This window comes from Abramis brama (genome assembly GCF_963993115.1).
Source record: "Abramis brama genome assembly, chromosome: 15".
NCBI classification, from domain to species: domain Eukaryota; kingdom Metazoa; phylum Chordata; class Actinopteri; order Cypriniformes; family Leuciscidae; genus Abramis; species Abramis brama.
In genome coordinates, this window is record NC_139977.1 from 27,611,073 (window position 1) to 27,623,388 (window position 12,316).

The following is a 12,316-nucleotide window of genomic DNA, read 5'->3' on the forward strand; positions in this document are numbered from 1 at the left end:
CACTGGCTGTCTCATAGATAGTTTGTTTTTACACTGATCTCGCTCACCTGCAGTTTGTCTTATGTCTGCTGCTTTGCTATGCTTTGTTTTTACACCAGTCTCCTTCTCCTGATCAATTGTAACTTGTCTTGAAAATAATGTCTCTGTCTCACTCTCCTACTCATGTACAACTTATGTAATATCTAATAGAGGATAACTCATCTTACACCCATATTACCCATATTTTTGTATCCCGTCTCACTCTCCGGTTCTTCTGCTTAGTTGTAGTTTGTCTTATAATGTTTCACACCTGTATTACCCTCTTGATTAGCATTGTGTGCCTTTTAATTCCTTTATACCTGTCTCACTCTCCTTCTCTAAATAATTTTTTTTTTTTTTTAACAATACCTTTATACCCCTCTTGCTCTCTAGCTCTGATGTGGTTTCTCTTATGTCTTTCAAACTTTCTCAATCTCCTGCTCTGCTTATGTCTTCACACTCGTATCGCTCTCCTGTTTGGCAGTTATTATATCTTTACACCAGTCTCCTTCTGCTTGGTTGTAGTTTGTCTTGTAACTTCTTTATGCTTGTCTGACTCTCCTGTAGTTTATCTGATAAGGTTTTTGCACCGTTCTCACTCTCACTTTCTGCTGAACATTGTTTTTTGATGTCTTTGTACCCGTCTCACTCTCCTGATATGATTCAGCTTGTCTTATTGCTTCACACCTGTCTCACTCTCCTCTTCTGCTGTGTTTTTGCTTTATAATGTATTACTCCCGTCTCACTCTTCTGCATCGTGTGCCTTTTAATGCCCTTTACACTCGTCTCACTCTCTAGCTTTGTTTTATGATATCTTTACACCCTTCTCATTCTGCTGATCAATTGTAGTTTGTCTTATAAATAATGTCTTTACTCCTGTCTCACTCACCTAATCATGCAAAAAAATGTATCTTTACACCCATTTTACACTCAATTTACAATGTCTTTACACCCGTCTGCTGTAGTTTGTCTTATGTCTCAAAACAGTGTCATTTTCCTTGTCTACTGTGGTTTATCTTACGTCTTTATACTCGTCTTCATACTTCTTTTAGTTTGTTATACCCGTCTCACACTCCTGCAGTTTTTTCCCGAATGTCTTTACGCCTGTCGCACTCTCCTGTTCTGCATTTGCGTGTTGCTGTGTCAGCTTGCCGCTGAGCTGCCTGGGGCCAACAGCATTAATCAGCTCTCAAGGGAGACAGACAGTCTCTGTGCCTGTGAGACTGATATTCTTCAAACCGTGTTTGCACATGTTTGCAACCATTTTATAGTCCTGTGAAGATAATTGTAATATTTTACACTCAGTGGTGTAATGCATGCTCACAGGAACAGTGCTCTTGTGGGTGAAGTCTTGATTTGGTGATTGTGATCAAGTACATCTTTATGATTGTAATATCTATGTAACTTAAGTTTATAAATATCATATGCAGTTTCACTCTCTGGTGATTTTTATGAATTGATCAGAAAATGATTTTCTTTTACTTTATTCTCAGTATGTTCAGCACCACGGTCGACGACAGTCCCCGCTGGAGCCCCAAAAGCTTGAAGAAAGAGTCTGACTCTTCCTCCTGTGAGGACACGGGACAGGCGTATGTCGTAGGTGAGGACAATGAGATTGACCAGTTGCTTCTGTCTCATCTCCACTTGCACCTGCCTGGAAAATGGCTCATCACCCTCAAAGAACATGTCTTTCTGCTTTTGAACTTTTATTTCGCCATCTCTAACTTCCTTACTTTGTAGTCTCTCTTCTGATGGTCTGTCAGGATAGTGGGTGGAATTATTTTCTCTCTGCGTCTCTCTGTGGAGTCAGGGGCTGTCTGCCTCTTTCGTTTTATCTTTTTAACAGCTCTCTCCCTCGGTTCCCTCACTGATCTTTTCATTTTACTTCTCCATTTCATCCCATCATCCGCTGTTAGATCAGAGAGAGCAGCAGCCCAAATCCTCTCAACATCTTCCTCCGCATGTAGAATAGATGCCATGAAGAGATTACAGTCTGAATTGATGTGCTTTTACATTCGTCATCATATATGTCAGAGAATAATGCAAGGCTTTATATATACATGTGATTTTACCATGGCGAAGAATTGTTTTTAGGCAACATGACAGCAAAGTTCACTCCATTTACTTTCTTCAAATCAGAGTCATACTATCAATTTTTTAAAATATAACAATAGCAAATGAAATGCATAAAATGGCATTAATACATTATGTATTTAAATAAACAATCTTTTTTATTAAGGTTATGGGTCAAAAACAACGAAGACCATAACTAGACCTATTTTATTACTTTTACAGTTATTGTCCTTGTTGTTTTTCGCTGTGATGCAAAGTTACATTTTCAGCATCATTACTCTAGTCTTTAGTGTCACATAATACAAAATACATCCCCTTGAATACATGCATTTAATTATTTTGTAGTTATGACGGTCTAGTACCTTGACCTGTTTTTAATATTCTGCAGGTGTGAGCATGCACAGCTCTGGAGTGCCCTCGACTCCTGCCGCCTCCATAGGAATCACTGGTACGATATAAAATCTGTGTTTCGTTTAGCTCTGTGGAGCACAGCACAGCTCTATGTACTTTTTTTTCTGCCAGTCATCTGTTTCTTTTCAGTGGTCAAATTTAGTAAGTCCTGAAAGTTGCTATGAAATGTCATGTCCTCTCTGGCCCTGAAACACATCTGCTTAAATTGCAGTGAACTTTTACTGAAGGAAAACAGTCCCGATTTTAATGTCAATAATAACAGTCGTTTGCCTCACATTGACAACGACGTGTGTTTAATCAGAGTTTAGAATCCCAAAGTCTGACGAGAACTTGCCAAATCCAACATGCTCCGGATTGCTGTTTTCTCGGGTGTTTTGCATGGCATGGAGAACATCTTTTGTTATGCACTTTCCTCTCTCGCACACACTTGGCTCAAGTTTCATTGGCGTCTTTCTCTGGCTCAGATGCACTTTCGCTAAGCCACGTGTTTTTAGCAGCTCTGATATATGGCCGTGGTGTGGGCTAATCTCCCTCCTCCTCGAGTATGAGTTGAGTTGCTGGCCACGGCTGTTAGTATAGCACATCAGAGTTGGGCCAAACATAATGTTGTCCCTTAGCACCAAGACCCTAGTTATGAAAGATTAGCCCAGCTTATGGAAAGCTGTACATGCATTTGAGACTTTTTATACTTAGCTTTTTGATACTTTATATACAATGAACAAGTGTTACAGTAAGTAAGTAAGTAAGTAAGTAAGTAAGTAAGTAAGTAAGTAAGTAAGTAAGTAAGTAAGTAAGTAAGTAAGTAAGTAAGTAAGTAAGTAAGTAAGTAAGTAAGTAAGTAAGTAAGTAAGTAAGTAAGTAAGTAAAAAAAAGTATGCATGAATGCATGTATGAATGCATGTATGTATGTATGAATGCATGTATGCATTTAATAAAATATATATATATAAAATAGAGACTGTTGCGGGATGCTCAATTTTATATATAAAATGTTTTTTTTTCATTAAGAAAATATACAATTGTCAATAGGTCTTTTGGATTGTGTTCTCTGAACTAACCTTAATAACACTGGTTATTAGTTCTCAAAGTGTGTTTGTGTGTAAATGGACACACACTGTTTTAAAACCTAAACCTCTTCCCCCTCTGTTATTTCCCACCCACAGACTCCCTGAAGAAGAAGGTGCATGCCTTACCCTCCCCAGAGCGAGAGATACAGACCGTAAATCTGAAGAAAGACGTCAAATATGGGCTGGGTGAGTGAGAGGGGTTCACACATCCAGTCAGAATGGAGCTCCTTTGACACAGAAATGCCACACGCACGCACGCACGCACGCACGCACGCACGCACGCACGCACGCACACACACACACACACACACACATTGAGTTTTCATGTTTTATGGAGACTTTTCATAGACATAATAATTGTTATACTGTACAAACTGTGTTTTCTATCCCCTTACCCTAACCCTACCCCTAAACTTACACATTACAGAAAACATTCTGCATCTGTACATTTAAAAAAAAAACATTGGTCTGTATGATTTATAAGCGGTTTTCCTCATGGGGACCAAAACATGTTCACACAAGGACAAAGATTTCAGGTATTGCCATCTTTGTGGGTACATTTTGTCCTCATAATGTAGGGTTTACCAGGCCCCCCCCACACACACACACACACACACACACACACACACACACACACACACATACACATACACATACACATGACTATAGTGTGATAGAGTGCAGAGGTCTGGCAGTCCTCACCTCTCACACAGTGATTAATGAATCCCACTCTGGGAGGGAAATGTGCTGTTTTACATCCACCTCAGATGGGGACTTGCACTGAAATATCTTATCAGGATTTAGCCTGAATAAGAGGTTGTTTATCATTGAGTATATGCACAAGTTACTCTCTCAATAAGGCATCTTTGAATCTTTGGACATTTGTCTTTTTGTAGTCTGTGAGACATAGTAGGATGAAGTGTGTATTTGTGTCGCTCACCAGGCTTTCAGGTCGTAGGCGGAGAGAATTCTGGCCGTCAGGACCTGGGCTCCCTCATCAGCTCCATAACACCGGGGGGACCAGCAGATATCAACGGCTGTCTGAAACCAGGTATCAGAGTGGAAAGAGGAGTGATCTTGTTTCTATATTTAGAAGTAGTTTGAATTTTCTGACGGAAAGCATCACATTTTAGTCGAGAAATTTACAGAATTCCTAGAATCTTGGTTCCACAATACCCTTGAAAGATTTAAACCATTATAGTATACTTTTAACTGATTTTTGAGCATGCTTTAAAACAGTGGTTCTCAAACAGGAGGCCTCAGAAAACTTACAAAGGGGCCCGCAGGATGACTTACAAGTATTTAAATTAATAAATTATAATATAAAAAAAATCTAATATCAAGTAAAAATCAATCTAATGCAAAATTCTTTAAACTTATGGAATCACACAAATGAATCATGGTCTATTCATTTTTAATATTTCAAGTATATGTTAATAAAAAAGCTTTAAAACAAGCAGCTTTGTCATAATTACAGCAGAAAACAAAATATATTTTGTAGATACTGGGGAGCCTTTGCATATTGTGTTGAATAACAGGAGGCCTAAGGTTGAACCACTGCTGTTAATGATTGTTGAATGCTTTAAATAATTCTAGAATACTTTTAAATGATTATAGAATGCTTCGAGTGATTCCAAAATGCTTTGAACGATTTCTGAATGCTCTGAAAGATTCCAGAACACTTCGAACTGATTCCAGAACACTTGAAGCGATTATTTCACTTTGAACGATTCTAGAATATTCACTAAAAGGTTGTTAACTCCCTGTTTAGTATGCTTTAAGTGATTCTACAGTGCTTTAAATTATTCTAGAATGTTTTACAAGATCATTGAATACTTTGACTAGTTGTAGAATACTTTTAAATGATTCTAGAATGCTTTAAATGTATGGAATGCTTTGAGTGGTTGCAGAATCCTTTGAACAATTCCAAAATTCTCCAAAAGAATTTGGAACACTTTGAACTGGTTCTAGAAGTCTTTGAATGATTACAGAACACTTTGAGCGATTCGGATTTTCTGTAGAAGGTTGTTAAGTATTGTATAACTTAAATGATCTTTAATGCTTTAAATAATTCTAGAATGCCTTTAATGGCACCTAAATTACCCAAAAATTACATTGAAAGATTCCAGAACACTTTAACAGTTCCATAACAGTTCCATAACTCTGTATGTTATTCTAGAATCCTGACTCTGGAAATGTTCTGGAATCATTCATAGTGATCTAAATGATTTTAGAGCTCACCGATCAATTCCAGAACAGTGTAATTTTAGTATTAAATGTTTTTATTTTTATATCTTCCATTTTCATTGTTTTTGTCATTTTTATTCTTAATGTCTAAATTTTTTTTAAATTAATTTTTATTTCAATTTTAGTTTTAGTACATCAAGTTAAACTAAATAAGAAATGTTTTCTTGCAAACTACCTGAAATGTTTTTTTTTATTATTATTTTATTTTATTTTATTATTATTTATTTTTTTATTTATTTTTTTATTTTTATTTTTATTTATTTTTATTTTTTTAAACAACATGCTTTTTTTATGCTTTTAGATAACTATAATAACCCTGTTCCAGAACGCTTAAAACATTTTTATTTGCTCAGTGTAAGGTTGTTAACTCCACATTTTTGTCTTTTCCTGCAGGTGACAGGCTGTTGAGCGTGAATGATGTCAGTCTGGAAGACCTATCACATGACACTGTGGTGGAGATTCTGCAGAGCACCCCTGATGATGTCACACTGGTGGTCTCTCAACCTAAAGAGAGACTGTTTCCAGGTAATGGATTGCGTGTGGACATTTTGGAAGAACGAATATAAATGTAGCATTTCACCAGAATCGTTCTGAGAAAAGGCTTTTCTGAAGGCTTGATGACAGTACCATAAACAAGCCTCTTTTTTCCCTCCTGTTAGACTCTCATTCAGGAATCCATCACTTTAAATCAGACACTCAAAATCAGGAAGAAGATGTCGATTCTTCCTCTGAAGATCATACACCCTCCCCCAGCCTGCCTCTTATCTCCAGCAAAACGTCTCCGCCTCAGTCCGTTCGACAGGGCAGCGTCAGTTCGCAGGACTCCAGGACAGAGAGCGCCGGCATCCTGCAAACAAATCTCAATGGATTCCATCGCAACGTTCCCACCGAGGGTCCCGTGGCGGCGCAGTCACTGACGGCTGACAGTAAACCCTCTGTTGAAGCTACTCCACCAGCTTTGCCCCCTAAAACCAGAAAATCCAAAGTGCCAGATGTTCCTAAAGAGCTGGAATACTCAGACAGAGGGGATTCCGACATGGATGAAGACACACACTCAAGTAGCCAAGAGAAACAAAAGACTAAAAAGGTAGAATCAGCCTCTGTAGTGATTTGAATGAACTTTGACTCAGCCCTCAAGGTTTCCTATCGAGATTCTAGTCAGCATCTGTTTGATATGAACTTTGACGTGTGCTTTTTAAGATGTTACTTCAGTGTTTAAACCTCACAACAAATATTAAATTGCTTTTTTTTAAATAATAGGACAGTTCTCGCTCACTCATTGCATCCCTCCTTGGAGTTCCCTACATGCCAGTGGATTTTCACTTAATCAAATGCAGAACATAATTTGAGATTTTTAAACATATTTCACATTTACACCATGTTCTACCCATCGCCGTTTGACAGGTTTAAATCAATGAAATCATCATGTTTCATCATCAAGTGAAATCATCAAGTGCCACTCACTTGCTAAGGAAAACGTCCCTAGAACTATTGGTCGTTCTAGTGTTAGAGATGTTACCAAATTCATTGCATTGAAGGAGGTACTTAAGTTTGGGGTCAGCAAGATTTTTTAAATGCTCACCAAGACTGCATATATTTGATAAAATATAGTAAAAATAGTAATATTGTGGAATATTATTACAATTTAAAGTGTATTCTTTTTGAATATATTTCATTCTTTTTTTTATTTTTATTTTTTATTTATGTTTTGGCAAAGCTGAATTTTCAGCATCATTACTTCAGTCTTCAGTGTCACATGATCCTTCAGAAATCATTCTAATATGCTGATCAGTTTTTTTTCAGGTTTTTTCGATTAATAGAAAGTTTAAAAGAACAATATTTATTGGAAATCTTTTGAAACATTACAAATGTCCTCACTGTCTCGTTTTATCAATTTAAAGCATCCTATCTGAAGAAAAGTATTAATTTCTTTAAAAATGTCTTGCTGACCCCAAACTTTTGATTAGTTATTTACCATTTAGCAAATGGTATATCATATCAATGTGTTAACAACCACTCAAAACCACAAGGTAACGGTTTTGGACCAATGAGATTTCAGTGTGGGCAGGACTAAAATGCACAACCAGATGACTGCCAAAATGTTCTATCGATCATCGCCATAAAGGCCGCTTAGATCAAAACTTCACTTCACTTTTCACATATTGAAATTCAGGTATCTCAGTTCCACATTTCTTGGAAGCTAATATCACCATTTAAGGTTAATACTTAGTATATAGCTACACTTCAGAGCCACGCAAATGTGTGAAATGCCAATAAAAACGTTCTAACTGCTTGTGACCGTCCCTCGCTCTCTTTCTGACCAATTGCATTTCTGAATGTAAATGCAATGCAGTTGTGCATGTCAACTCCATTAACCTTTGACCCTTGCATGAATACGGCTGTGCACGGCCTTGTATTTACCCAGCTCTTCTCTGTTTACAGGGGGTTTCTCCCAACATCGTCACGGAGACTTTAAGTGCTAGTAGCCCAGAAGTCAATAGCCTCCAGCCTGGAGATCTATTTGACATTGAGCTGTCCAAAATAGACAGCAGTCTGGGCATTAGTGTCACGGTACTGTTCGGAAAGGTTTCCGCTCTCTCTTTTTTTTCCTCCTTTGTTTCCCCTTTACTTACTTTGTGTGTGTGTGTGTGTGGTGTTGTTTTTGTACCCTTAGCCCTCGCTCCTTTTTGAAGCTCCTCGCTTGGCTTCAGTTTTGGGAAAGTAGATTTGGTTCTTTGCATGCAGATTTTTACAGGCATTTGAATTGGCTGCTTCAAAAAACGGTAAAACTGAAAAACAGTAGGTACGGCAAAGTGTGGAAACACGCACAGCCAAGACTACATGGCACGTTTTCAGTTGTATTTTGTTTCTGACGGAGAAGCACTAATGCCTGCATGGATTTGCATTTGCTTGTCTACGGTGTGATTTTTACAGTGATGCTTTTTACAGCATGCAGCTTTTGTTACGTAGACTTTTAATGATTGAAATGATTTTTTTAAAAGTCTGTTTCAAAACACTGCAATGAAATTCATTAATCATCAACTTAAGAAATCAAGTGGTTTGCTTTATGATTGTTAGGGTGGGTATATCTTATAAATATAAAATGAGCATGTCCAATTGATTGCTTAATACACTCTTAGATCCAAAGACTTTTTCCCCATGATGCCTTTGTGTGTGGCTATATTAACATGTCTGTCTGTCTCAGGGTGGATCAAACACAACATTGAGGCATGGAGGGATATACGTCAAAGCAGTCATTCCTAAAGGAGCAGCTGAGCTGGATGGGAGAATAAAGAAAGGTAAAAAAGGATTTTTTAAATTTTTTTATTAAAACAATACACTACCGTTCAAAGATTTTTTTTTTTTTTTTAAGAAATTAATACAATCATTCAGCTAGGATGCATTAAATTGATCAAAAGTTATAGTAAATACATTTATAATGTTACAAAAGATTTCTATTTCTAATAAATGCTGTTCTTTTGAATGTTCTATCTATCAAAGAACTTGTTGAAAAAAAGTGCTGAAAATTCAGCTTTGCCATCACAAGAATAAACAACTTCAGTTGTTTTAAATTGTAATAATATTTCACAGTATTACTATTTTTTTTATTTTTTTATTTTTTTTTAATTGAATCAAATGCATGCAGCCTTGGAAGAGACTTATTACAAAAAATCTTAAAAAAGAAATCTTACCAACCCCAAACTTTTGAACAGTAGTCTATATTCGAGAAAAATAAAGATTAATTAAGGACAGTTGCAAGTATACATCACGTTATTACTTTTTGTATTGAATTTAATTTATGCAGATTTTATAAAACAAAAAACAAAAAAAAACATTGTGTCCAGACAGAATGATTTTCATTACGGTTACATTTTACAGAGATATCACAATGCAAAAGAAATTTGTTTGGTGCTAAACAATTTCTTTTTCTATTTAAATATAATATAATATAATATAATATAATATAATATAATATAATATAATATAATATAATATAATATAATATAATATAATATAAATGTAATATAAAGTAATGATGTAATAATGTGACCTGAGTCTTAAGTCCTATATTAATCAAGTGACGACAACTTGTTTTTATTTTTATTTTTAATAATATATGTATACTGGCTTGCCTAAGGGTTGTATAGCTAAGCTACACTTGATACAAAATGCAGCAGCCAGAGTACTAATGAAACTTAAAAAGGAGAGAGCATATTACACCAGTTTTAATGGAATTACATTAGTTGCCAGTTCACCAAAGGATTGATTTTAAGATTCCTTTATTAGTTTATAAAACTAATCTGGCATCTTTATATATTACTGTCAGGATATGTTCCAAATCGTAGTTTAAGATCTTCTAGTGCTGGTCTTTTGGCTTAGGATACAGTAAATCTTGATGATCCGGTGGTACTTCTTTTAGCCACTATGCTCCAAAAATGTAAAGTGAAAGCGACTACTAGCATTCATATTTTTAAAAGGTGGGTTAAACTTTGGGTTAAGTTTATTTTATGTTTTTAATTTACTTTGTGATCCTTTTATAGTTGCATTTGAGTATTTTTATATAGAAAAAAAGTGTGAAATTGTATTGCCAATCTCTTTATTTTGATTTGCCTGAAGAAGACCCAGTAGGGTCGAAACGTTGCTTTTTTTATTAAAATATGGGAGTAAGCAGTGTTGCGGACATTTCAATATTTTCTATTCAGTAGTCCTTTTTGTCCAGCACCTGCCAGATGGTGGGATGTGCACACAATAATCTTAACATATATTGCAATCTCTTTATTTTACCTTGTGAATCTTTTAAAGTTGTTTTCAAATATTTTATATTAATATTGTGTGAAAATGTAATGAAAATATTAGTTTTTATGCTTGTGAAGCACTTTGAGCTGCATTCCATGTATGAGAAGTGTTATACAAATAAATGTTTATTATTTTAATATTTGTAATATTTTTGGGGGGTAAAAGATGACCTGTACGGTTCTTCAAGAGATTCCCATACGTTACAAGACTGTTAGTAAGGGTGTGTGTTGATGCTGTGTCCTTCAGGGGATCGTGTCGTGGCTGTGAACGGGAAGAGCCTTGATGGAGCGTCTCACAAACAGGCAGTAGAGATGTTGAGATATACTGGGCAGGTGAGAATGCTGCGCCCCCTAGAGGACTTCTCTTCTCTCAACGTTTAACCGTGTGTTTTAAACTATATTCTTGTTGTCTAGGTGGTGCATCTGTTGATGGAGAAAGGTATGCCCCCAGAAAACAGCGTTCATGCCCCTCTGACCCCTCAAGACACTTCTGAACCTCAAAACGCAGCAGTGGAGGTACCACCACCCAAGAAAGCAGAATACAACTTCATCACTCCAGGTATGGAATTGACACGCTTGCTTTCGAGCTTATGAAAATGTGCCAGAGGTGTAGAGGTTAAACATGTGGGCTGGTTACTCAAAGGTTGTGAAGAGTAAATCAGTGTCCTCTTTCTTATTCACCCCTCTAGATAACACGTTTGAGGTGGGGTTGCTGAAGAACACGTCCGGTCTGGGTTTCAGTTTCAGCCGTGAAGAGAACGTTCCCGGAGAGCCCTCGGGTTCCAGCATGGTCCGGGTCAAGAAGCTGTTTCCAGGGCAACCAGCAGCCGAGAGTGGCCGCATCGAAGTGGGCGACGTCATTCTACGTGTCAATCAGACGCCACTCAAAGGACTTTCACAACATGTACGTTAACCCTTTACTTTAGTCTGTGAGGATTTAGAAATATGATTTAAAACAAAATACTAACAAAAGTTTAAAAAAAAAATGTCTTTTCTATTGCTGTTTGTCAGGAGGTGATCTCTGCTCTGAGGGGGACAGGACAGGAAGTGACCCTTCACTTGTGTAGACCAGAATTAGGAGTCTTACCTGAGATGGACCCTGCCAATGCAGTAAGACTTTTAGTTAGTCTCACTGATCTTAATTTACGTGTCAGCATCATGTTCCATTACCTAAATGAACTTTATGTATATCTTGGTTTTTGCTCAAGAATTTCAGGAAGGGACATGATGTAACTATCCATACATTACAACCATATTCAATTAGAAAAGTAGTCCCACCACAATTTAGAGACCAATTTATTGAGTCTTATTTTGAGTCATTTTATGTTATTGTGCTTTTTTTATTTTTTATTTTATTGTGTCTTATTTTTTATTTTATTTTACAATCTTATTTTGTTTCTCTCGTTTTATTATTGTTTTATATTTTGAGTATTTTATTTTCATTTGAGTATTTCATTTTATTTTATTTGGAGTTTTACTGAGTTTTGAGACTTATTTTGTGTCTTTTTTATTTTGAATCTTATTTCTTTTTAAAAAATTATATTATTATTTTTATATTGAGTATTTTATTTTTGAGTATTTAATCTAATTTTTATTTTAGATTTTATTTTATTTTGAATTTTAATGAGTTTTGAGATATATATATATATATATATATATATATATATATATATATATATATATATTATATATATATATATATAT

General features: G+C 35.9%; 1 protein-coding gene across 5 annotated transcripts in view; it reads left to right on the forward strand.

Annotated features, from left to right (window-relative positions):
• The window catches only part of ptpn13 (protein tyrosine phosphatase non-receptor type 13), a 71,094-nt gene that overhangs the window by 43,826 nt on the left and 14,952 nt on the right, over nucleotides 1–12,316 (forward strand). Inside the window, exons 19-30 of one of the 5 annotated variants that reach the window (XM_084136148.1) lie at nucleotides 1,512–1,618; nucleotides 2,480–2,539; nucleotides 3,666–3,755; nucleotides 4,513–4,620; nucleotides 6,210–6,341; nucleotides 6,476–6,903; nucleotides 8,259–8,402; nucleotides 9,022–9,115; nucleotides 10,860–10,945; nucleotides 11,027–11,171; nucleotides 11,302–11,516; nucleotides 11,624–11,722. In XM_084136148.1, the coding sequence (XP_083992274.1) occupies nucleotides 1,512–1,618; nucleotides 2,480–2,539; nucleotides 3,666–3,755; nucleotides 4,513–4,620; nucleotides 6,210–6,341; nucleotides 6,476–6,903; nucleotides 8,259–8,402; nucleotides 9,022–9,115; nucleotides 10,860–10,945; nucleotides 11,027–11,171; nucleotides 11,302–11,516; nucleotides 11,624–11,722 (1,708 nt within the window). The remainder of the gene's footprint in view (nucleotides 1–1,511; nucleotides 1,619–2,479; nucleotides 2,540–3,665; nucleotides 3,756–4,512; nucleotides 4,621–6,209; nucleotides 6,342–6,475; nucleotides 6,904–8,258; nucleotides 8,403–9,021; nucleotides 9,116–10,859; nucleotides 10,946–11,026; nucleotides 11,172–11,301; nucleotides 11,517–11,623; nucleotides 11,723–12,316) is intronic. The other 4 variants (XM_084136149.1, XM_084136152.1, XM_084136150.1 and 1 more) reach the window with 4 other exon arrangements.